This window comes from Indicator indicator, chromosome 1, assembly GCF_027791375.1.
Source record: "Indicator indicator isolate 239-I01 chromosome 1, UM_Iind_1.1, whole genome shotgun sequence".
Lineage (NCBI taxonomy): Eukaryota > Metazoa > Chordata > Aves > Piciformes > Indicatoridae > Indicator > Indicator indicator.
In genome coordinates this window covers 108,192,277-108,218,191 of record NC_072010.1, presented here as the reverse complement: position 1 = coordinate 108,218,191, position 25,915 = coordinate 108,192,277, and the positions used below count along the sequence as shown (strand labels likewise).

Below are 25,915 nucleotides of genomic sequence, written 5' to 3'. Positions count from 1 at the left end.
TGCCCTAACTATGTTAAATGAGGGACACCATTTTCTGGATTCATGCTGATTCAATATATTATAAACTACATTGTCAATCCATAAATCTGCTCTTTTCCAGCAGCTTTGGGTTACCCTTTAGCTTGTTTTACTTTCCTTAATTTATGGCACTGTACCTTTTGTTCTAAAGATTACTTAATCTTTTCTTATTAGCTTTATTTAATAAAAATAGGTATCAAAGATAATCCCTCAAATGGTTCTACTTCTGGTTCAACTAGTATACTGACATATCAGAATCCTACCCAAGAACAATTAAAATGGAATATTTGGAGAAAAGGAGCTTAACAGGATAATTGTGTTTTGGAGCTGCACTCAAAATATTCAAGCAGTTATTATTACCAGGTATATTTTTTTATATCAACTACTAAGAAGTGTTTTATAAAGCAAATTGTTCATGTTAGTGAACATTATAGGAGATTAATTATACCTGATTTACCACGCTAGGTATCTTTATTCACAGGTAATTGTTTATATGCACAGTTAATTAAGCCACTACAACCTTTATTCCAAAATAATGCAATAATTATACATTAGAGTGCAAAGAATGATGGAAATTCCCAACAGAGCCATTCCTTCTGTTTTTGAAAATGGTTACATTTGTTTCTGTGTATGTATTTTAGGGAATGACTTAAGGCTTGATAATGTCTCTGAATACTAATGGAAATTATGCCAGTGATTTCACTGGCAGTAGAATTCACTACCATTAAGGTTTTCCATATGATGTGCAGCTTGAAATATTGTCATTATTAAAGTTCATTTATTTGTGTTAGTTGAATTCTGACATTTATAGCCAGATGCTTGAATCGGTATTTATGAAATTAATTGTTATTTGGGCAAGACAGACAGATGGAACTGAGACAGTCTGGCTATTTCTGCATATAAATAAACGTTTTGCCTATTGTGTAGCAAAATCCTTATTTATTTTTTCATGTATTTTTCCCCCATGGCAATTTCTAACTTCATTTCATCAACACTTCTGTGAGCTAACTCTGTGAAGCTCATGTAGAAAAACATTTTTTATACTCTTCCTCCTACTGTGCAAATTCATAGATGAAACAAAACAGTGTTGCTCATCCCAGGAGAAATTGCTCAGGTTGTATGACATCTACAAAAGTCTGAAGACATTTGTAAAGACCCTTAGTGACATACTGCCATAGATTCCTCACTGTTCTCACATTCTACTACCATAGGTTCCTCACTGCTCTCTTCCTGGGTCTTTCGTCTGCCCTTAAAAGAACATGAATCACCACCACAAATACCTGTTTAAGGTTCATAAGAATGCTATCAATTTTTTCCTCTGAAAGAGATTAAAGTATTTCCAGGGGACTCAGTTTTTCCTTGACAGTAGTAAAATAATGTGAAAAAGGTGCAGCAAACTGATGAAAACCAAAACAGTCCACTTACTAACCTGCACTGTATTTGATCTGCATTCAGTCTACATAGTGATAGAAATTTAGAACAGAGGGAAAGAAACAGGGAAAAAAATAATCTTAAAACTGGTAATATTTCTTTGAGTGAAAATTCACACTGCTACCACTATCTCAAATATCACAGAATCATAGAGCTTAAAACTATTTTAGTTGGAAAAGATCATCAAAGTCCAACCATCAACCTAAGATTACCAGGGCCATTAAACCAGCTTTTTTCTAGTTTGAACACACATCAAAGCTAAAAACAATGTCTAGTGGGAGACGACCCAGAAAATAAAACAGGGTCTTCTAAGGGCAATAAGTGATTACAGAATCATAGAAACGTTTCATTTGGAAATGACCTTTAAGATTGTCTCATCCAACCATTATCTAACTCTACCAAGTTGGGTGCTAAAGCATGGCCCCTAGCCTTACATGTATACCTCTTTGAAACACCTCCAGGAGCAGGGATTCAGCCACCTCTCTGGTTAGTCCATTCCAGTGTTTGAAACCCCTTTCAGTGAAGAAATTTCTTCTAATAGCCAATCTTAACATCCCCTGGTGCAACTTGATGCCATTTCCTCTAGTCCTGTCACTTGATACTAGAGAAAAACAACCAACATCCACACCTCATTACAACCTCCTTTGAATAGTTGTAGAGAGTGATAAGGTTTCCTCTCAGGCTTCTCTTCTTCAGACTAAACAATCCCAGTTCAGCTGCTCCTCAAAAGTCCTGTTCTCTAGACACTTCACCAACTTTGTTGCCCTTCTATGGACACACTTGAGCAACTCAGTATCTTTTTTTCTAGTAAGAAGCCCAAAACTGAACACAGAATTGGAGGTGTGGCCCCAGCAATGCCAAGTACAGAAGGACAATCACTTTCCTGGTCCTTCCTGTCACACCATTCTTGGTATGGGTTGGGATGCCATTAGCCTTCTTGGCCACCTAGGCACACTGCTGGTTCATGTTCAGCCAGCTGTCAATCAACATCCCCTAGGTCTTTCTCTACTGAATAGCTTTCAAGCTACTCTGCCCCAAGCCTGTAGCATTGGAAGGGGTCATTGTGACTGGTGTGCAGGACCATTCACTTGCCCTTATTAAGCCTCATACAATTGACCTTTCCCATTCTTCAGTTGTACAAATCAAATGAATCCTATTTTAGTCTATCTCATATATGCCAGACTCTACCCTTTGTAAGGTATAAAGAATTGATTGTATTTCAGTTTCTCTGTTCCATTTTTCTGCTGTTACTACAAGAGAGATCCTGTTGTGATCTAACATCTCTTTTGAAATTAGCAACACAAAACTGGAAATTAAATGGGTCTCTTACATTCAAAACTCCATCTGTGAGTTATTTGTTAATGAGAGAACAAGCTAAGGCAGTCTTCACTTGAATTCATAGAAGACAAGCCTTGGATCTTCTAAGCACAAAGTCCACAGTAGGTTCCATGGTGTATCTGGAATGTCAGGTTGGATGTGTTGAATGTGTATACGCTGGCTAATAGTGTAGCAAGCACAAATAATTTTAAGGATCATAATAATGTTTGAGAAAGGCAAGGTATAGTAGACCTTGGTATAGGTCTACTTGATATTTGAGGGGTTTGCGAGCCCTCCTATTTAAGTTAAGGCTCTCTTCACAGTGGCAAATGGGACTTGCCAGTCTGAGGGCAGAACTGTGCTCAGGTGCAGAGATTTAATTTGAGCTAGTTTTTGCTTGCATGACTTCACAGAGTGAACTCAGATCTTTTCCCAAGACAACGAGAAGGCAAGTTTTAGTTTGATACACTTACCATTTGGAGAGGTAAGACTTGGTAAGATCCTGGTGACCCCTTTTAGTAGAGCAGATTATAACTCAGACCTAAAGAATTTATCTTAAACTAATAACTGATTCCTCATCCAAATATCATGTCTTTTTAGCACCAAAAAAAAACCCCAAAACCCAAATACAAAAACTCCAACCCGAACCAAACATGAAAACCCAAAAACCAACAACCCCCCCAAGAAACCCCAAGCAAATAAACAAACCGCCCCTCAAAAAAACCCCAACCAACCAAATGAAAAAAGGCAAAAAAAATATCACAGAAATGCCTTCAAAGTCTAAGAAAATACTGACTTTTGCTAATTTAAATTTAACAGTTACATCTTCCTATTGTCAGTTGGGTTCTGCAGAACTAGAGTGATCTTTTTGTTCCTTTCAGATTTTTCAACAAATTTAAGGTGTTTCATGTAATTCACTAGTTTTCTTACGGTGGTACAAAGGTGCATCATGTTAGAGATACAAATAAGAGATGTTCTTTCTTAACTAGAAAGACCCAAAATACTTAAGAAAATTAACCACGTCTAACTCATAAATGTTTTACAAATATTTTACTTAGAAAAATATTTTACAAATATATCAGTAATCTTAAAAAGCTCCAAGACAGATAAAAAAATCAGGAATTCTTACTGCTAAGGAACATTTGCAGAGCACAAAGTAACGAAAATTTCTAATATTGTTCTCAGAGAAGTAGATATTTTTTATTTTTTTAATAGGCAGATTAAGATATGCTAAGAAGCCTTGTATCTTGAGACTGCTACTTAAATTCCAGCATCTTTCAATTTTATTGTAATTCTGCATACTAACAGCAATAAACAGAATAACATATATAAAATCTACATATCTTTCCTCAGTTTTATATATGCACAGATATTTATATATTATAACATAGCACTGAATTCTTAAATGTATGATTTTTTCTCTTCTCTAAACTACTGATTTTACTTGCTCAATTTAATGTTCCAAACCAGCCATTTAGTGTCAATGCCAACAAAAGTAGTCTCCTATGTATTTCACTTGAACAGTATATTATCACTGACCAAATTTTCTAAACTCGAATCTCTCATCAATACTAACTGTTCTATGACCATGGTATGTTGCTGCAGCCTTGGAGCTACCTAGGAAGCAGGTTATGACACAGGAGTTCTGACTTTCATTCCTTTAATTCTTGCAGTTTTCAACTCTGGAGCATGCAAAGTGTGAGTAACAGACTCTGCTTGCTCTATTACCAAATGCAGAAGCCCCATCTGAAGTAAGAATAAACTAGTTTCATCAAATAGACCATTCTTACAGTGACAAGCAAAGGGACTAAAACCAGATCCAAATGTGTAGTTTATGGTACTCAGTACCATGAGAAAGCAAAGGTTTCAAAATGGGTATGTTTTCAACAACTGTTCTTTCGCTTCTTACATGCAAAGATAATTTTCACTCATAATGTTTTCTTTCTTAGCCCCACCCTACTATCCTTTATTTCTTGCCAATGAAGGGAAAAGAAAGAAAAAAGAAATAAAAAGGAGATTTGTTTAATGATACAGGATATTTAATACAATAGGTCAAGGAACAATGGCTATAGGTGGGAAACACAGGAAGTTCCGTCTCAGCATGAGAAGAAACCTCTCTATGTTGAGGGTGACAGAGAACTAGAGCAGGCTACCCAGAGAAGGTGTGGAGTCTCCTTTGTCTGGACTTTCAAAACTCACCTGTATGCATTCCTGTGTGACCTACCCTAGGAGATCCTGCTTTGGCAAGGGGGTTAGACTAGATGATCTCTAGAGGTCCCTTCCAACCCCTAACATTCTGTGATTTTATGATATTGTGAAATGTAATACAGATAAGGCTATTCATAACTACTCTGTCATTCAGTGACCTTGAAAATACTTCAAGGATATGTTGTCCTCCAGGGACACTTTCCTATTTTGTATTACAAAATGCAGCACGAGTTTATACATGCATAAATATTCCATAAATGTACTTTGCCTTTCTGTAAGCAATTTGCAATGTAAAATAAATGCAGATGGATACAATTCAGATTTGAAAGGCAAAATTTGCAGTTGCACCATGCATCTAATTTATCAGTTATTCATATTAAATATTGCATTGCATCACTCTTTACTTAACAAGATTCACCTTAACAAGCCAGAAAGACCTTGGCATCAGATCAGGATGTTCACTGCAAATTTACTTGAGAGGTGTTATTACAACAGAGGAATAAGAGGTGAAATATATCTGGAAAAATTAATTTCTATTTAATTGCTTATTAAAATATTTACTACATAGTTCTTGCAATCAAAGTGCCTTGCATTTGTTCTTAGAGATTTTAAGGTCTACTTCCTTAAAAAAACAAAACACCACTTGAACATAAATCACATTTTGCAATGAGCTTTGACTAAATGCAATTGCAAACGTAAGTAACCTCAGATATTGACAGTGGTGCTGTGAAGCAAATTGCCTGGGTTTTCTTCATTTCTCATGACATTTTATTCACCTTTCAATGTGAGAAGTACAGTCCATTCTCCCAATGTTTTAGATCTGTACAAAAACCTGAAATATTTAATCCTAGTTTTCCTTTCACAATTCCCCTTACTTTCCAGTCTCTCATCCATGTAATTTAGTTTAAGACATTTATTTGCAGTCGAACCTTTCCATCTACATGAGAGTTATACAGCAAAGATTAAACTGGATTGAGGCCAGGAATAGTATAGAGACAGAATGAGGGGGCTGAATAACCTTCTTACATGCAGGTATAACACAAATTATTTTGGACAAAAAGTGGTCTTCTTCCTACCGTTTACTATTGGTTGTATTCTGAATGTAAACTGCTTGTAAACTGCACTCATTTATTGTGTTTTGGGTTCAGTGGGGTTTTTTGTTTGTTTGTTTGTTTTTGGGTTTTTTTTAAATTGTATCACATGTTGCATATTATATCATAACATTTTAGCAAAATTTAGATATATTAAAATTTAAGACTTTTTGTGTTATTTCTATTGCATCTTACATTACTATAACTTAAAGATATGCAACTCCCACATTCTTGTAAATTCAAAGCTGCTTTAATTTGAGAAAACTATTTTTGAAAGAAGCTAAATATCCAGATTCTTTTGAAAAAGAAATCCCATGAGTTTAGGCTTAGTATCATAAGCATATTAACTGATATCAGGAATGACCTAATTTTTTTTTTTTAGTATTATCAATTATTGCCTATTGACAACAGATAATTTCTTATATTAAACCACTAATTTATGTAAATGTTACAATATGACAATTACTGTGATATTTTAAAAATTCTCCACATTGTGCATCAATTGCCATGGTACAAGTTGTGTATAAAATGACAACAAATTTTTTGGTTTGGTTTTACAGGGTTTTCTCATCCATGTTTTCCTTGGTCTTAAACTGTCTGCCTAACACTTTACTAAACTATAAAGCTGAAAGCACAACCCAAAAATGTTTTCTGAAATACAGCATTATTCAACATGCACAACAATCTCTGAGACATTGTGGTGGTTTGGCCCCAGCTTGGGGCCAGATGCCCACCAAAGCTGCTCTATCACTTCCCTTCTTAGACAAGGGGAGAGGGAAAATATAACAAATGTCCCGTAAGTCAAGATAGAAGCAATTTAATAGGATACAAAGCAAAGCAAAGTCCATACATTGAAGCAAAAACACACAAAGATATTATTTTCTACTTCCCATTATCAGAAAATGTTCCATCACTTCCCAGGAAGCAGGGCTTCAACTTGTGTAGCAGTTACTCCAGAGGACAGACACCATCAACAAATGTCCCCACACTTCCTTCCTTCCCTTAGCTTTTATATCTTAGCTGATACCATATGATATGGAATACCCCTTTGGACAGTTTGGGCCAGCTGGCCCAGCTGTGTCCCGTCCCAAGATCCTGCCCTTTTCACAGCCTACCGCTGGGGAGAAAATTCTGGAAAAGCACAGCCTTGGTGCTTGGCTCAGCAGTAGCCAAAACACTGGTTTGTTATCAACACCCAGCTACATAACTGCAAAACACAGCACTATGAAAGATGCTCTGGGGAGAATTAGCTCCACCTCAGCCAAATCCAATACAGACATGAAGTGCTACTAAATTGCTGGAGTACATACATGATATTCCAGAAATGAAGAAACACTCCTTAGGAATAGGAACTGCCATTTAAGAACTGAATGTGATCACAATTCATGACACAGGAAACAAAACCTGATGAATATGCCAAGGAGCTAAACATCTCAAATACTTTCTAAAAATTTATTTTTCCACAGGAACAGGCTAATGAATGCATTTTTCCTTCTATTTCAGCAACTTAGTGCTGGACATTAATGAATTCTGCCTAAAAGACTTTCAGTTACCAATTTTGGATGTTGACTTAGACTACCAAAATAATATACAATTTATTTGTTTGATCTGCAAATTATAGAGATATACTCTACTTACATTAAACTCATTAAGAAAATTATTGAATTATTTGGGGTTCATATCTGTCAGGAATCCATTTTAAAGTGTCCCCAGCTTAATGGTGAAGTATTGGTATACTTGATAAGCATTTTAGTAATCAGTGGGGTACACAAATTCATGCTTCAGTATAGAAACATAGAAGGTCTGGGTTGGAAAGGACCTTCTACAGTCCAATACCCTCTGCAGTAAGCAGGAAAGCAACATAAAAGCAGGAAGTACAAAACATAAAACTGAAGGTGTAGTACATCAGAATTCTAATTGATTTAGCTATTAGATTTCCTCCCCACCCCCATGATGACAGCATGATACAGTAATTGCTCTAGTTTGCCATAAGAAAAAATATCTTTTTGTATAATGGGGTTTCTGAAATTTGGGTGGAAAACCATGCAGTATAAACTTCTAAAGTTGCCTGAAAGAGTTTCTGTTCACGTGATGTCTATCAAAAAGTCTTGCTTAAAGACAAAACTGAAGTTTAGTTTTACCCAAGAGCATGAACTGCACACAAACACCATTTCCATTGGTACATCATATATATTTTAAATGTAAAAGAGAAAATGTTAAGACCTTACTTCAAATTCACTGAATATTTTTTTCTAGAAGGTTTATAGTAAGATTGGCCAGTAAAGCCCTGACATTTTGTTTGTTGCTTTTGTTTTCTTTTTTTCTTTTCAGAATAATATCCAACACAAGCTTTTTTTTTTTTTTTTTTTTTTTAAGATCCGATGTAAAGAATATAAAAATTCCATGTTGAATAGCTACCCGAACTCACATTAAAAACTTTGTCAGAACAGGCATTCTTTGAGTAAGTTATTTTTTAGGGCACATCAGATTCACCAATCTTTAACATGATTACATAGAGAGCGCACATTGTGAATAACTCTTAATAGAAAAGTGCATTTTTTACCCTTTTCATAATAGAAACAGATAGGGGAGTATTAATATTTACTGCAGTTCATAGGAAGAAAGAGAGAGGACAGGAAGAGAGGCTATTTAGCATACAAATCCCCAAATGCAGATCTCTCTTTTCTAAAATGACATTCACATATTCCGTAGGTGAATTTCTGCAGTAATCTTAATATGGGACTGGGTTTTCACTTTGTTCTTCATTTTGTACTCAGCAAATTGAGTAGCAGTAGAAACACAGAGATTGGTTTTCTTTGGTAATTCATTCTTATACAAATTTTTAATGCCTTGAAAAGAAAGATCCATTCACATGTTTCTCTAGCTGTAAGCAGAAACAAGGAAAGAAAAATTGCTAGGATTTTAGTGCCATATCCATCTTACGATGAGATGCATTGATGGTGGAATACAGATTTCTGTGTTCCTGCTGAAGGCATCCAAAAGTTTTCTCAGAGGGTATATTTTTTTGAAGTTTCAAGAATCCATCCATACTGGCTTATGTTTGTGTGTAAGCTAAGTTACACCACTACAAATGCTATTATCTGCTGCTGTGAATGGAAATTGAAGGGACTGAACAAACATGAAGAACTAAATTTCATAGTCTCTAAGACCTTTCTGTATCTTCCTTGAAAATTTTAATATTGCTTGAAAGGAAAAGAAAAAAACAAACATCTCTCTTATGATGTCTTTAGTGATTACTCAGAAACTGATTAGTGAATGTCATTTTTCAAAAGTTACAATGCAGAGAAGATCGTGGTAAGACAATTTTTCCCAGGTGCAAGATTGCACCTTCTCACTGGTGTCTTTGTGTCTACAGAGGAAAGCATGCAAATATTCCTCATTGTTTATCCACTCTCCTTGGAGAATGAACCTTGCCAATATCATCCACACTTCTATTTCTTCAAGATTAGTGGCTTCTTTGCACTACTGACAGGGTCATTAATGTCTGGGCCCTGAGGTCACTGGTAGTCCTGACTGTCCCTGTCCCCCATCTCCCCTCAGGACTCTGACTCCCAGGGAGCCATGCTGCACTGTAACTGTAAAGTGAAGAGACAGAAAGACTTGCAGCTAGCCTGCAACAAAACAGTTTTCATATTCAGAAGAGCACCTAACAAGTTCATAAAAATCTGGCTGCCATTTTCTCATCTCTTAGTGAACTATGACAGCATTGATTATGACTTAAATCCTTAAAAAGTCTGAAGCTGACGTATCAGAAAGATTGATTTTACTTTCTGTGCTTTCCTTCAATAGCTGCAATCAGTACAGAGTTTGAAATGAAATCTTCATTATAAAAGACAAAGGGAAAAGAATAGGGAAACATATTCTTGGCTACAGCTCCAAGACTCCAGAATTTTCTCCTTAATTTGATCTGAAAACAGCTCAAACTAGTACAGATTGAGGCAAAAGCCATCTTTTGTGGGATTCTATGAAGAAACCAGCAATGTTCCTCCTAGATTAAGAGAACTGCAAGCTGTTTAAATAGATTTGCAAAGAATCAATGTTTTACTATTTAATTTTTCTGATTGAACTTATTTGTATTTACTGGATGTTTGATTACATAAGAATGCTAATAATTTTGGTAAGCTTCTATTGTATTTTTCAAACAAATAAAACCAGATAATTATAATCCTTCTTCTAAAAGGCTTTATACATAGCTATAATTTCTTAATCACAAGATAATTAATGACTTGTTAGTGCTTGTAGCAGTTCTTTTAAACAACCATTTGAAAGATCAATTAAACATTCATAACCACTTTCTTTATAAAATCACTTCTGTAAGCACATTTCCACAATGATTGTTACGTTTTAAAACACTTTTAAAATCCTTGTTCCTTTGATGAGTTTAAGGCTGTTATCTGCGACTGTATGAAGACAACTACAGTACTCCTTATGGTCATAGTAGAGAGGGACCATAAGATTCGGTTTAACCCGGAGAGTCTTTGCATTACAACAAAGCTAATAGTCTTCCAGACACAACTTTCTCCTGCATGCAGATTTTTCTGCCTCTTCACCTTAGAAGATGTTCTTGGAATTTGCATGTTACCTACATCATGGCAAAAATGGGCTACAGTGCTATTACGATTTGTGAGTTAAATCATCTGATAAAAGGATATCCTGTAAAATTTCAGCATAGTTTATTACTGGCTGCTGGGGAAAAAAATCATGACTTAAGTATCCATTATTACTTTGAGATATGCAAGCAGTTAACTGTCCTGTATAAACAGCATTTAGCGTCTATATCTTAGCCGTAAACCTGTCTCCAAGATGTGAATAAATGAAAACCATGATTTTGTTTCCATTAAAGAATATTTACCAAGTATGGAAATTCTGATCACAGAATCACAGAATGTTAGGGGCTGGAAGGGACCTTGAGAGATCATCTAGTACATCTCACCTCCAAAGCAGGATCACTGATACCAGGTTACATAGGAACTCATCCAGGCAGGTGTTGAATATGTCCAGAGAGGGAGACTCCACAACCACCTTGGGCAGCCCATTCCAGTATTCCATCATCCTCACAGTGAAATAATTCTTCCTGTTTCCATAGAACTTCCTATGCCTCAACTTCCATCCATTGCCCCTTTTCCTGTCATTGGGTATCGCCAAGAAGAGCCTGGCTCCATCCTCTTGGCACTCACACTTTATGTATTTATAAACAAGAATGAGGTCACCCCTTAGTCTCCTCTTCTCCAAGCTGAAAAGCCCCAGCTCCCTCAGTCTGTCCTCATAAGGAAGATGTTCCACTCCTTTAATCATTTTTGTGGCTCTGCGCTGGACACAATACTTCAGATGTGGCCTCATCAGGGCAGAAGAGAGAGGGAGGAGAACCTCTCTCAATCTACTGACCACACCCCTACAAATCATATTACAGGATAATAATTGTATGTAGTCTAAACACCCTCCTCACTCAGCTGAGATGTTGAGGTACAGTAGGACAGTGTCCACTAGTTACCTAAGCACAATGAAAAATTGCCTCAAAAACATGTATTTTTTTAGCATTCAAAAAAAATTAAAAGTTTCCTAAATGTATAAAGAAAACAAAGAAAATCTTTCACACAAAGTTTCTTTAAAAATTCTTCCAGAAACTGAAAAATAGGGATTTAAAAAAGGATATCTCAATGTTATCCTACCATGACACTGTAAGTAGCTAAAACATAAATGGAGAGAAATTTACACATGTTTTAGAAAACTTGCTGAAACCCTCTGAATGCTCAGGAAGCAAGCAAAGGCTGAATTTTTCAGAAGGATTCCAGCAATATTTAGTAGCATTTTCATTTAAAAAATAGGCCACTAATACTATTTTTTGGCATCTCCATCAGTGAAGACTTCTCTAGGCTGCTCAGTCTGTGTTTTGGTAACATATCTTGTTTTTCTGGTTTTGCTCCATAGTATCTCACAAGCAGAACAACTTTTTAATTCATAGAATATCTGCTAGAATCTATGACAAATGCAACTAGGTACCTTTTGGTTTCCCAATCACAGTACATAGTTTAACACCAAGATTTATAAAAACAAGGTGCTTCCTGTTTAGTGAATATCTGAAATTCTCAAATAGTTTTTGATTTCTTAAGTGTTTCAGAAATAAATTCAGAGAAATACAGGATATACAATCTCAATCTTTCTATGCAGAGGCATACAAATAAGACATTTCAAAACCCAATATGAATTAATTACAGATGTAGCATTAATTTTTAATATTCTCTGTTGCCCTGTCAGTAAAGTTAACCTTCCCAATATTTGTCTATTTACTAAGTATATCCATTTTTAGACCAAGCTGACTTTTCAGATTGTTTTCATAGTTAACAGTTCCTGTCATCACTTGCAGTAGTCTTTGAAAATATATGCTATTAAGAGGTATCTTTAAGATGTCCAAACACAGTATAATCTATTCTGTTTTTTCAACAAAATGTCTCAGTGTTACAGTTGGGGGACAACAAAATGAAGAGGAAAACACGAGTTTGAAGAAAGTAAAATCCCTGAAAACGTCTAACCAAGAAAGAAGAATAAACTGAAAAAAACTCCACAGAAGGAAAGTCTGGGGAAATAAGATGACAGCATATAGGAATTAAGAGCCTTTTACTCAAAGAAGCTGTATATTCAGTTTTAGTAGATATGGCAGCAAAGATCCTAAATACCCACAATCTACTTCACAGTGATATTGTCTTCAAAAAGGCAGCAGGTATTTTTACCTGCCACTCTACTCTGGTTTTAGAATAAATTACCATACAATTCAAACAGACACTGTACTAAAATAATTCCAAGAAATTAAATTTGTGTTATACATAAATCTCCAATATGAACTGTATAAAACAACTTAAAAATATATAATGTTTCAAAATCGAAGTGTTCAGTGTCAAAGAAGGTAGATCCAGTCAACTCTGAAAACTAGTTCAGTCAAATTATGCATCTTTCCTAATGTAATAAATGGAACTTTTCATGTACTTCACATTAACATAAATAATAGGAAAGTTTTATTGGAAGTAAGGTAAATACACTGTTCTACAAAGTTAACACAGGACTTTTTTTTCTGTTCAGGTTTTATATTTAAATTAAGTATCTGTGTGACTGCATTCTGTACTTAGTGGATTTGCTTCTATTTCCCCCTGCTACACAGGCTGGTCACTTCAGGTTTTAATACCAGGTATACTCTAGTTCTCAGAGAAATTTATTGCCAATTAATTGAAGTAGTTACAAAAACGGAAGTCTCAAACTTGGTCTGAAACATAATGTAAAAAGAAGGGAAGACAAACACTAATGCCCATAAATGCATATGGTGCACAACCTGAGGAAACACATTGTCTTCTTTAAATCTTCCAGTATTGAAAGAATTACAAGCTATACTGGACTAAAATTAATGCCACAATGATTTACAATATTACATTTATACACACAGCTACTGTGTTTGGTTAAGACAAACAAAAGATAAACAGTCATTATATGTTTCTTTGAATATATGTTAATCACAAGTTCATTATAAGTTTCTTTGAAATAATCCTCTAATTTGAAACATGCTCATCTTAGTGCAGTGCTGTTAGGGTTGCTTTAATTTCCACTACCTATTAAAAATACCACAAAGGGAAGCATGGATGCACTGGATTACTGATCTCTTGAACATGGTGTGATGATATTACTCTGTATAAACACCCTACTCCAGCATGAACTTAAAGAAATTTTGTCTGTTTGAGGAGGTTTATATGCTTTTCTGCCTTTAGAGAAATGAGAAGGCATTGAAAGTTTCACAGAATCACAGAAACATTCAGGTTGGAAAAGACCCTCAGGATCACCAAGTCCAACCAATAACCCTACTCTACAAGGTTCTTCCCTAAACCATATCCACAAGCACCACATCCAAACAACCTTTAAACACATCCAAGGTTGGTGACTCAACCACCTCCCTGGGCAGCCCATTCCAGTGCCTGACCACTCTTTCTGTGAAAATTTTTTTTCTAATGTCCAGTCTAAACCTAACCCAGCCACAGCTTGAGGCCATTCCCTCTTGTTCTATCACTAATTACCTGTGAGCAGAGACCAGCACCAGCCTCTCTACAATGTCCTTTCGGGTAGCTGTACACAGCAATGAGGTCTCCCCTCAGCCTCCTGTTTTGCAAACTAAACAGGCCCAGCTCCCTCAGTCACTCTTCATAAGATTTATTCTCCAGGCCTTTCACCAGCTTCACTGCCCTCCTCTGCACTCGCTCCAGCACCTCCACATCTCTCTTGTATTGCGGTGCCCAAAACAACAGGCCACAATACTGAAGGATGGAGATTTTCCCTAGTCCCCCTTTTATTGTTAATGAATTTATAGAAACATTTTTTTTATTATCCTTAACAGCTGTATATAGGTTGAGCTCTAGCTGTGCTTTGGCTCTCCTGATTTTCTCCCTGCATAGCTTCACTACATCTTTATAGTCCTGGTGAGAGACCTGTCTCCTATTCCAAAAGCCATAGACTCTGCTTTTGTTTGAATACTTTATAGATATTCTTTGGAAACAGAGATCATGAATATTAACATGTATGTAGAAAGGTTACTATGTAGCTCAAAATCAGTAATGAAGGCCAAAGATTAAATATCACATAACAGCTTACTTAAAATGTTTAAGTTAGCTGCATACATAACATTCTCAAATTCACTCCTCTGTGACTTCTACCCTTTGAAATTTATCGGTGCAAAAACGTTAATCATATCTACTTGACTGAACAGTAAAAAATGCAAAACAATTATGAATTCGCTCAACAAAAGTTTTTAAAACTAAAACTTATTGGTTGACCTTTACAAGATTAAATCAAGATTTCTAGCTGCTATAAAAAGTTCTGCATTAAGATATAGATACAGCTACTGGACTAAGACTAATTGAGAAACAAAGACTCAGTTAACATGTACTTGTATGGTTTTCCCTTGACATTATTTTCAGTTAAAATACACGTAGGTTTTGCACACTTACTTTGAACTCCATGGGAGCGAACTATTTTCCAGGTTTCTGAGGATACCTCTTTTACATCCACTTGGTAATGATGAATGGGCACACCTCCATGTGAATCTGGCTTATTGAATGCAACTTTGGCAGTGGTTTGTGACAACTCTAAAACTCGGACTCCATAAGGATTTGATGGCACATCTAAAAATGTACAAACATCAATGTAACAATCAATTGCAACCTAGACAGCTGATAATATACTCTAATAAATCATACAATCCTGAAGGGAGAAAAGAAGAAAATGTAGTATGATGCACTAATGTTTGCATTAGATAAGCAACTTTCTAATACAGAGCTGTAAGAAAACAGCACTTATTTTCTTCCATGCTAAAACTGTGCAAAAACATTATTTAATAATATCACTTTTAAATAGTTTATTTCATCATATGCAAATGTAAGAGATGGGTCTGTATAATTATGTAAAAGAGTATAACAAACTTTACATCAAATTTAACAGGAACTGTTATGGTTAAATAGATTGTTCAGAACCTGAATGCTTCTAAACAAGATTATGACCAAAAAATGTAGAAATCATTTGGTTGTTTATATGAAATTGAAATACAAACAAAACAAACCCATGAATCATTAATTTAAAGTTTTATCTTTTCATTTAAGAAATAATTTACAGAAAAGTTGAATAAACATTGTCTCTGAAATCAAAAGAAAGTGCAAATCTTTGAAAGAGGAAAGGAATTACAAAAATAGAGCAGATGTCTGTAAATATGGAGATGCTAGATATGAAACAAAACCAGAACATTAAACTTGGGGTCAGTACACCTTTGAAAATAGAAACATGATGTAGTTTTACAGTGTATGTTAAAACTAAAACATAGAAGGCAAATGACTAACTTCCAATTGTCTTGCATTTTGAGTTGTTGCCACTTCAGAAAACACTAGGAAGAATTTTTATCCTGTGGACAGAATACTATGAATTTCAAGCACCATTAAAAATTTATCTTCTGATACATCTGGCAATAATTTGCATAACTGCTTACAGATTTGACATTGCTTTTGTCTGCATGGAATGGAAAATATTTTTATAAGGGCATGTAAGAATATGAGCCAAAGCCCATCATTTGATTAGTAGGTACCAAACCATTTACATAAAATATAGTCTTTATTAAAGGTCTGTCAGGCAGTTGGGAGGGAAAAGATAATCCATTTCAGCTTCCCTCAGTAGTGGTACTTGAATGAAAATGAGCCAAAAATTTCTGTTAAATGGGTTTAAAGATATATTCTGCCATGATTTCTCAGGAAAAAGGACACCTGCAAAAGCTCTACAGGGTCTGATTTGCATAACCTTGTAATAATCAGGTACCTAATCTTTTTCAGGATAATTTCTCTAACAGTTATCAGAGTTAAGTGTCTTAATGTTAATATCTCTGTGAAGTCTTATAGTTAGTATATCTGAAAATAGGTCTCCTGAAATCCCAATGCTTGTAGCTCGTGGGGTAAAACCAGCACGTGCTTAGTTACATGGATGAACAACAGTACAAATCCATTACATTAAAGATTCAAGTAGAATGCAAATCTCAGCCTGAGGGCTTCAAACCCTCAAATTCTTTGTTATTCCTGGAAACATGCATTTCATATGGCATGTTGCAGGAAATTTTCACCCTTGCTAGTGAAGCTGTATTACTCTGCAGAAAAGGATTCAAGATTTCTTCCCCCAGTAGTGACAGTACCTTAATCATCATTCTTTGTGCTCAGATTCTTCTTCTCCTTAGCAAAAATGACTGTTCTGAGAGGGGTGGGAAAAAGCATAAGAATGCCAGCAAAGCAATTCCAGACAGCTAAAGTAAGTCAGAATGGCACTGCTTGAGTGAAGTGGATATCAGTCACTTAGGAAGACAAATATAGCTCTGCAGTACTACAGCTGAATGCTATCTGGATTTAACTGCAAGTTAAAAGTTGCTGTGGATATCTATAATATTACAAATAGTCTCTAAACACTTTTATTCCTTTTGTGTTGTTACAAGCTACAAATGAAACAAAAAATTATGTTTAAGGTTGAATGAATATTTAATTTAACTCCAGCTATTTTTCTGTTAGCCTGTGCATGCTCTTTTTATAAGGCAATTCACTGTTACTTCACTTTGGAGCAAAACAATTATTTGGTCAACAATTACTTGGTCAAATAAAAATGTGGTATTCACATATCTACTCTGTTCTTGACTTTCAAAATGTTACTGAGATCTCTTCTCCTTGTATGTTTATGTCTGTGTATGACCATTTATAATAAACATGCTGTAAGGTAGAAGATATGCTTCAGGAAGAACCTTACGTTCTCTCCTGCAAATTCAAGTATAATTTCTGCAAATAAAGATAGGATTCCATTTGGTAATAAGCATAAAATGAAGCTCCTGTGAAAACCCAGTAAAATATTTTGCATAACTATCACAATGCAGTATGTTTATAACTCATGTAAGTGCAAGATATATCCAGAACACCATTTTAAATATGCATCTCACTATCCAAGCAACCCATGTGTATAGGTAACATTCACGTGGTTTTCAGAGTTTACCTATATCAGTTCTAAGTAAAGGATGAATCACCTGAAGAGCATGCAACAGGAGGCACATTCCTACTCAAAATAAAAACAAATACGAGCAATTCCTTTAAAATAGTATCATGTAACTACAATCTCTTTCAGACGACACATATTTAGACCTTTTTCCCTAAAGAAGATCATAAGCGTAATGAACTGAATTGAATTCTATAGTTTTCTAGTGAGTATGAATTTGATCATGCAAGGCAAACAGCCTTCCTGTGCAATCTAGCAGTCCTCTATCAATTGAAATTATTTGGACCATTGCTATGATTTTTGTGTTAGAATTACAAGGCTTTTGGCTCAATGTTTAGCAGAATTGAAGAATGATTCACAAAGTTGTGTACTCTGAAGTCTGAGACAGGAAGGACAGAACTAGAGTTTGTTCTTTTTCCTTATAAACTTTCTTGTTCTTCTTACTTATAAAACCAACCAACTAAATGAATCTTTGAGGAATTTTGCTGTAGGCATTGATTACTCTTTTGTACACTGTTACAGAAATAGGTTGAAGGAATATATAGTAGAAAAAGTAAAGATTAATTAGTGATAGCACAGATTCTAGTATACTTTCTCACATGTTCCACTTCTATCTTTTTTTTTGTCATTATAATCCTGTCAAAACAAAGGATAGTTTACCAAAAGTTCAGTCATTAAATTGAGCAATTAAAAAAACCCAAGAAGTGTCAGGCTTTTAGTCAGCCTCATCTTCTTTCTGAAGTGTCCGTCCCTCTGTTCAGTAAGAGACTGCATTCATATATAACGTTAAAGAATTCTTTAAAAATAAAGTAAAACGAGATGTTAAAATAGTAAGTGTAAAATAGCATTTGACGTATTTTGTACTCAGTGCATAAAGCTGGTTAGCTTTGTGATACGCTGGCCCACTAAATAGCATTGGTTTGATTCCAGAAAAAAAATATTGCAGCTAATAGAGAAGTACACACAGAATTACGAGTACATATTTATCTCCACTGATATGCAAATGCTCTTTCAAAATCTATTGCTTTCATTGCCCAACCTATTCAATAAATGCCCATCATTTATCACTGGAAATTTTCTTTAAAGTCTAATTTTTGGATAGTTTTACAGAACAAAATATTTTTCTTTTAGAGAGGTTACTTGTCCTGATGTAAATGGAGAAAAAGGAAGCAACAAGGTGACTCTCCTACCTCCTGTCAGTATATTCCTAGTGTAGTTCTGCAGATTTTCCTGTCTTTCTATATCACATTGACTGAAAGTGAATATGTCTACATGCTGAACATAACTAATATCAGGACCATGGCAAGGAAAGAGATGGGTCTGGGAGTACAACTTTGGAGTCAAAGATCTCCATTCAGTAGTTCATATTTGCACCTTCTTAGAATGGAGGAAAAATTCTCCTAAATCTACAGGTTTGGCTCAGTCTTGCCTTGATGTCTTTCCCTGAGAAAAACGGCAATAGATTTATTCTACCAAATCATTATAAATTATGGAAAAATAAGGAATTATTTAGGAAACAGGCTGATAGGTAGAAAATAAATGTCTAAATAATAAAAATAATATGTTTGAGACCATATACTTATTGAAAATACGTTGCTGTTTGGGTTTTTAGTAAAAATCCTTTACTTGATATTGCTAAACATTAAAAAAAAAAAGCAGTAAGATCCCATAACACTGTCTTAGAACACAATATGCTTACAATTTTATTGCATTATTCTACAGGGAAAATAAAGTCCTTTTCTTTGATTTTATTTTGCTTAAGTGAAAACACAGATATTTGGAGAATAAAAGGAATAGCATGCATTAATAAGCACCAAAGTGCCAGCACCAAAAATCCAGATTAGTAACCTGTTAAATTGGATATTGCAGTGCTTGGCAGTTATAATCTTACCATATTTTGACCATGACTTTTTTCTTGTAAAGTAGGTTACAGGATGCAATTTCTGTTAAGTTCAGTTCTTGTCTTTCCCGCATCTTCTTTTGATATTGTTATTATTTTCCATCTCAACTGACTTTTGGTGTATAAAGGATGCCTAAAACAAGTTTAACTAAATAAAGTGGCATAGGAAGTCTCAATACCTAATGACATGATAGAATGTATTTCAATTTTGCCTTTTAGTATCCTATAATATTGCCGTAGAAAGGAAACAGGTAGTGTCAATTCTTCAAGTCATCTTATATGTCACCACCTATAAATGCTGTCAAATCTGTGATGTTTTACAGCACACTGTGGAAAATGCATAATAGGGATAATTTGGCAAGTTTGAAATTCATTATCAGAGTTGTATGATGCAGCTAATTTGCAAACTATGTTAACTGCCTACAAATATGGTTTCTGCCAGATGTTGATCCTGTTAACACTTAGTCACTCTAAGTCTCTTTGCTGAGCTACAGTTTCAGGCATGATGAGACGAGATCAGAATCTCAGCCTTCACCAAAAAACAAAGTATCCTTCCATGTGCAAAGACTGAAAGAAAAACCCAGGCAAAAATATTAATCAGACTATTTATCTGAATTTTTTACTCCTTTGCTGTCCCAGAATAAAGGGCAAAAGGAAATCTAGGATAGTAAGGCCATGAGACCCCTGGAGGTGAATCATAGTTTACTTTTAGGGGGTCTTGATTCAGTCCAGCTGTACACTACTATGTGTGCAAAATAAACATTCATGTTTAAAGAACAACATTTCCTGAAAAATCCAGTTTAGCTTTGTGTGTCACAGCCTTAACATTTGCCATTTTAAGACAATTAATTGTATGTTTCAACAACATAGTTCTAGGCAACTGATGTCCATGATACTGAGATCTCAACATAAACAATGTTACTTAGTACACCAATATTTCACATAAACTATGACTAGATTTCACAGAATCACAGAATGATTTGGCAAATCTAGGAATATCTGTGCAAACCTCAGTCTCTAAAAGCCATTTGAACAATCTGCCAAGCTCACTTGGCTTGCAAAAACCTAAGCCTGTCATAGGAAAAAAAGAAAAAAAAAACCAAAATGAAACCAATAAAAACAGAGTGTAAGTAGACTTCCAAAATAAAACTGTGGTTGTGAATTGAAGTAATTGATTTGCAGTGACAAGAAACAAGGAGTGTTGTTCTTTATGTATTCTACATGCTCCTCACACAGCAATTTAAATATCTAAGCAATGAAAAAGGAGGATTTCAGACACATGGCATTTTTAAGAGTTGATCACCACAAATTAGGTAGTGAGCACATCTCATTAACCTTTCAAAAACTGCTGAAGTTTCTCAGAAATTACTAGTAATGGCCAACATCTTTCAGTATGAAACCATAAACAGACTGCAGTTCTCTCAGTTATTTTGAAAGGTTTAAATGGAAGTGTCTGGAATTCAGGCTGATTCAGTAGCTCTGTGGAATGAGTGAAGAGGTCTAGTTTTCCTGTCATACAAAATGGTATGATTGAAAATTACACCTAAATTCTGAAAGAAATATTTTTCTATCATCCATAAATGTAATTTGTTATAGAGGGCAACAGAAATAAAGACAATGGCATTGTGTCAGTATGAACTCTTTTTAACTAGCCGTTAAAAAACAAACAAAATAGTTTGATTCTGCAGAAACCCAGCAAAGAAGAAAAATGGAATGGAACAAAACACAAAGAAACAAGTCATTCTTGAAGACTTCCAAGAGAAAACTATTCAGGAAAATTATCATTACTTGTAAAACTTACCCTGGCAGCATACTTTGCTTAATACTCTCAGCTAGCAATAGTATTTACTCTTTCCTGACAGAGCCACTGAGAAAGAATGCCGTGCACCAGCATTAGTATCTACAATCAAAACCAGAAGGAAACCTAGGGTGTACTGAAATGCATCAAAATATTTTACCAGGGTTTAACATGGAAAATAACAATCATTAGGTCTTCCTAATTTATCAAAATAATGCAACAGAGGCAGCAAAACTAGGAAAAAAGCTGTATTTGGCATTTTATATCTGTAATTACTATGATGGTTTTATCATTCACCTCCCGGGTTGCTTTTCCAGCTAATGCCAGTTAAGTACAAGTGAACTGCTTTTCTTAGTTGCTGGTTTTTTTCCCCTAAAAAGTCTATTTTGATGAAATGCTAAAAATATAAAATTTTCAGGATATAGATATTATGTTACACTACTCTAAGTAGTGTCTAGTATAAAGGAGCCCTAATATGTCCAAACCCATTGTTTCCAGGCCACAGAAACACTACACTACAAATGGCTTATGTTAAGGATGCCTCTTCACGATTATTACTACAAAATTTGAGATTCTTCTATTTTCTGCATTTCATATAATTAGATGATATGAATATAGACTATATTAATATAGAATGTCCATATATAGTTCATGTCTTATTTGATAACATCCCAAAACTCTTATTTACCTTTTTATGCTTATAACTCAAATACATTTTTTTTTTAAGTGTTCATCAAGATTTCTGAAGAATCTATTGAAAAATGTAAAGCAATGTCTTGCGCAAGTAGAATTAGTAAGCTGTTTGAAAACCTGGCATCACTAACATCTCTGATAAAGTTGCATTAAAAAGCCAAAACAGGTTTATAGCTTGTATGGAGTTGTTTGTTCTCGCTTGCACTTCCAGAAGCTCTCATGTGAGAATTTGCTGAACAATAATGCATATAAAAAATAATGTTCTTTTTTAATTAATAATTAATTAACCAATTATAAATACAGGAGAGAAATGCATGGCTAAAATAATCATCATGCAGTATCAGACACTGTAATGGGACATAGCTATGAAAATCTAAGAGAAAAATCAGCAGATACAGAATACGAATAAACAGTGCACATCAGTAACCACAACCTGAATTCCTGTTTCTTCTGGCCTGATTGTTTATCATCTTTATGTGTCCTGAAAAGTAAGGTGCCAGATAGGTGCAAATTTTTAAGTTCATGGAGTTAAAAAAGATGTCTAGTGGCAAGTATTCTCTTTTATTTGAGAGAAATTTGAGAGCAAAGCCTCATGTGTAACAAATCTTAGATACAGTACTCCAGAGACAAGACTCTGGTCCTATCACACCAGAACAAGCAGAACCAGTGCTGTTGTCGAATCAAGAGCTCTATCTTTTGCCCCAAAGGAAAAGCATGCTACGGAAGAGAAATACACTTACTGACTAACATCAGAGGGTTATGTGCCATCCTTTAGCTTGATATATTTAATGTAACTCTAGAAACTCTGTGCCAGTCATGAAAATTTAGAAAATTAAGTCCTGAGATTTTTAGAGGGATAAATACATTTCCTAAATTAAGCAATGGTGAAAATAATATGTACATAATAGATATAGTTTACCTAATCAAAGCAATGATAACTTTTTACAACTCTTGAGATTTCTTACATAAAGACAGAACAGAAATTCACTGTGCCTTTCCTTAAAATGTAGAGCTCTTCTATTACTACCTCAATTTTGAACATCACAGCAAGTATTAATTTTTCATATTGAATATCACATATAGTACTGTTGTCCTATTAGAAAAACTCAGTTGCTCCAGTAATTGCATTAAATAAATGGGACAAAGTAAATGATCAAGAACATGACTGAAGAATCTATGAACTCTTTTCTAGAATTTCTTCTCATGTACACACACACCCCAAAAAAAAAAAAAAAAAGAAACTAATTAGATTGTGTGAGTCCTTATACTGGGAAGAGTTTACTAAAGTAGAAAGCAAATAATGTACTGTCTGAAATTGGGACTTTGCTTAGACTAAGGATGGTTACATACAAAAGGAAGAAGTAATATGTTTCTCATTAGTTGTGTGTAGGCATCAAAAGAAGATCAGATAGTAATCTATCCTTCAAAGGTAAGGTGAAAAACTTTCCATGCCAAGCACAACTTCTATGAAATTTCTTAATACAGAACTGCTTTTTATAACTCCTGAGACACAAACAGAAAATAATTACCCTATTGAGCAAAATTACAATAATCAAAACCTTAGGCCAGATAAGAAACATCCCTATGACTAGATGTGCACATTTCAGCAATGTATCTCCAAAAGTCCTATGAGCAGAGCTCCAACAAGTTTATTTTCTTATCAAAATGGAAAAAAAATAATAAAGGTACAGATGAAACTTTTACAATCATAAAAATATACACACACTTTAAAAAAACCCACAATCTTATTTTCACCTGTATGTAGACCCAAATGTTTGTGGAGACCTCATTTACTCTGAGTTAATAATTATTTCCCCCCCCCCAAAAAAAAAAAACTAGTCATATTTTTATATTTATCTAAACAATAATATACAGCCCTAAAAATATTCAGAAATTTTCTAACAATTTGTTGTAGAACACCTCAGAGCTTAATTCAAACTATCACTCTGGGTCAAATTCTACTTTTAAATAACTAAAAGTGCAAATGAAGGTAGAAAAGCATTTCAGTCTTTTCTCATCCTTGGTATATCAAGAAAATGCCAGGAAGAAAAAGGAATAAAGAACTTTCCTAAATTTTTCTTATTTTTACTGATTGTAAACCATATGTTTCTTCACTTAAATAATGAATATATACTGTTACAAATATAAGAAGTAGTGAGAGCAAAGGGAAAAACAGTTAGACTAATTTAATTTTTTCCAATTTCAGGAGGCTTTAAAATTAAATCTGAAGAAGATAAATATTCTGAGTGAACTGGTTTATATTACTTTATTTTGCAACTCAACTTTTAGATAAATAAAATTACCTGTAAACATTACAATGGAATAAAATGAATATGATTGAACTTAGTTAAGCAAATAAACAAACAAAACAAACAAAACCAAAAACCCCAAAACAAACAAATAAAAAAAAAAAAGGAAACAACTTTTTAGCTTACCAGCTTGACCAAGTGTATACTCCTGGTATCTTGATCCTATTCTGTTTGTGGCTGTACAATTATAACGTCCAAAATCACTGTCAGATGTGGGAGCAATCTTTAAAAAGTACACAAAGTTTGTAATCAAATATCAAAATTATTTAAAACAATCAGAAATGCAAATACATTCTCCTCAACCAATATGCAGATATGTTTTTACTTCAGCCTATCGAGCATATTCTCAAATAGAGATCGAAATACACTCGATTTCAGGTTGAACTCCCCCTTCTCAAATTCAAATGACAAAATGCAATAATGGAAAATGGTGACATTGTTCATCTTTACAACTTTCAAACAGGAAAAAAGTCCAATAAACTTCACCTTTTTTTCCCCACAGATTACTACTTGCACAAGCTGATACTTTGAATGAAATAAGCATTGAAAGATCTGAAAATTGCTGATTCTTATGGAGGTGGCAAGCATAGTATTTTACTTTTTATTGTTTGAAGATTCACAATGCTGAAGACTTTCAGGGGAAAAAAAAAGATGTAAGGCATATGGCTCAACTGTAAATTCAGGTTAATAAGGATTTAAGATAGAACAGATAATAAATACAACAGGGAGCTAAAACCTTATTGGAATACAGCTTGCCTGACCAACTACTCAAGATACAGTAGAATGGAAGAGCACTTAGAAAACCATAGACTGTAGAGCATAGTTTGTATTGTTAAGTTTTACATAAAATAACCCCACCCTAAAGATAACTTCAAAGAAGAGTAAGAGTGTCTCTAAATATTCTCTCCTCCTACAAGAAGTGAGGTTACTTGCATGGGATCTGAAGTAGGAACCAGACTCTAATTAGCTCTGTAGTTTCTCAATCATTTCCCCATAGCAACTGAGAAGCTTATGCTAAGACATAAGTCTGGTACTTGACAGAGAATGGAGAAAATTAACTTCTTCCTCACATGTGTAGGAAGATGGTATGTTGTCCCTGTAACAGGTGAGATCAGGGCTGGAGACACTCGTTACATTTTGTTGTGAAATATTTAACTAAGGACAATGATTTGATATACACTATTGCCAAGCTGTTCACTGTTTAGTCAATTTAATAAAGTAAATACACAATTAAGGTTCATTCTATGTCTTCTGCCCTTCTCAGGTTTTATTCTTACATGTACCTTCTTGATAACAGAAGGAAGCCTTCATGAGGAAACAGCTGTTATCAAATCCAGCTGCAGTTTATTATCACATAATCCTTCAGCTTTGTGATAACTGAAGCCACACAGATCTTTTTTGTATATGCCAAGCACATAGCTCTTAGTCACTTTAATTTTTAGTATTAACCTGATGAGTTAGTTTTATATTTATTTATATATTTATTTACTTGCAAAAAAGCAAGTTATATTTTTGTTCATCACAGATTGAAAACTGAGCATGAGCCATGCAAATGAGGTTTATTCCCCAAATGCTCACAAGATATATGGAG

At 34.6% G+C, this 25,915-nt stretch overlaps 1 protein-coding gene across 1 annotated transcript in view; it reads right to left on the bottom strand.

Annotated features, from left to right (window-relative positions):
• Nucleotides 1-25,915, bottom strand: part of NCAM2 (neural cell adhesion molecule 2) — a 277,781-nt gene that overhangs the window by 57,170 nt on the left and 194,696 nt on the right. Inside the window, exons 12-13 of the mRNA XM_054393199.1 lie at nt 24,451-24,547; nt 15,068-15,241 (exon numbers count right to left, since the gene is read on the bottom strand). Of these exons, the coding sequence (XP_054249174.1) occupies nt 15,068-15,241; nt 24,451-24,547 (271 nt within the window). The remainder of the gene's footprint in view (nt 1-15,067; nt 15,242-24,450; nt 24,548-25,915) is intronic.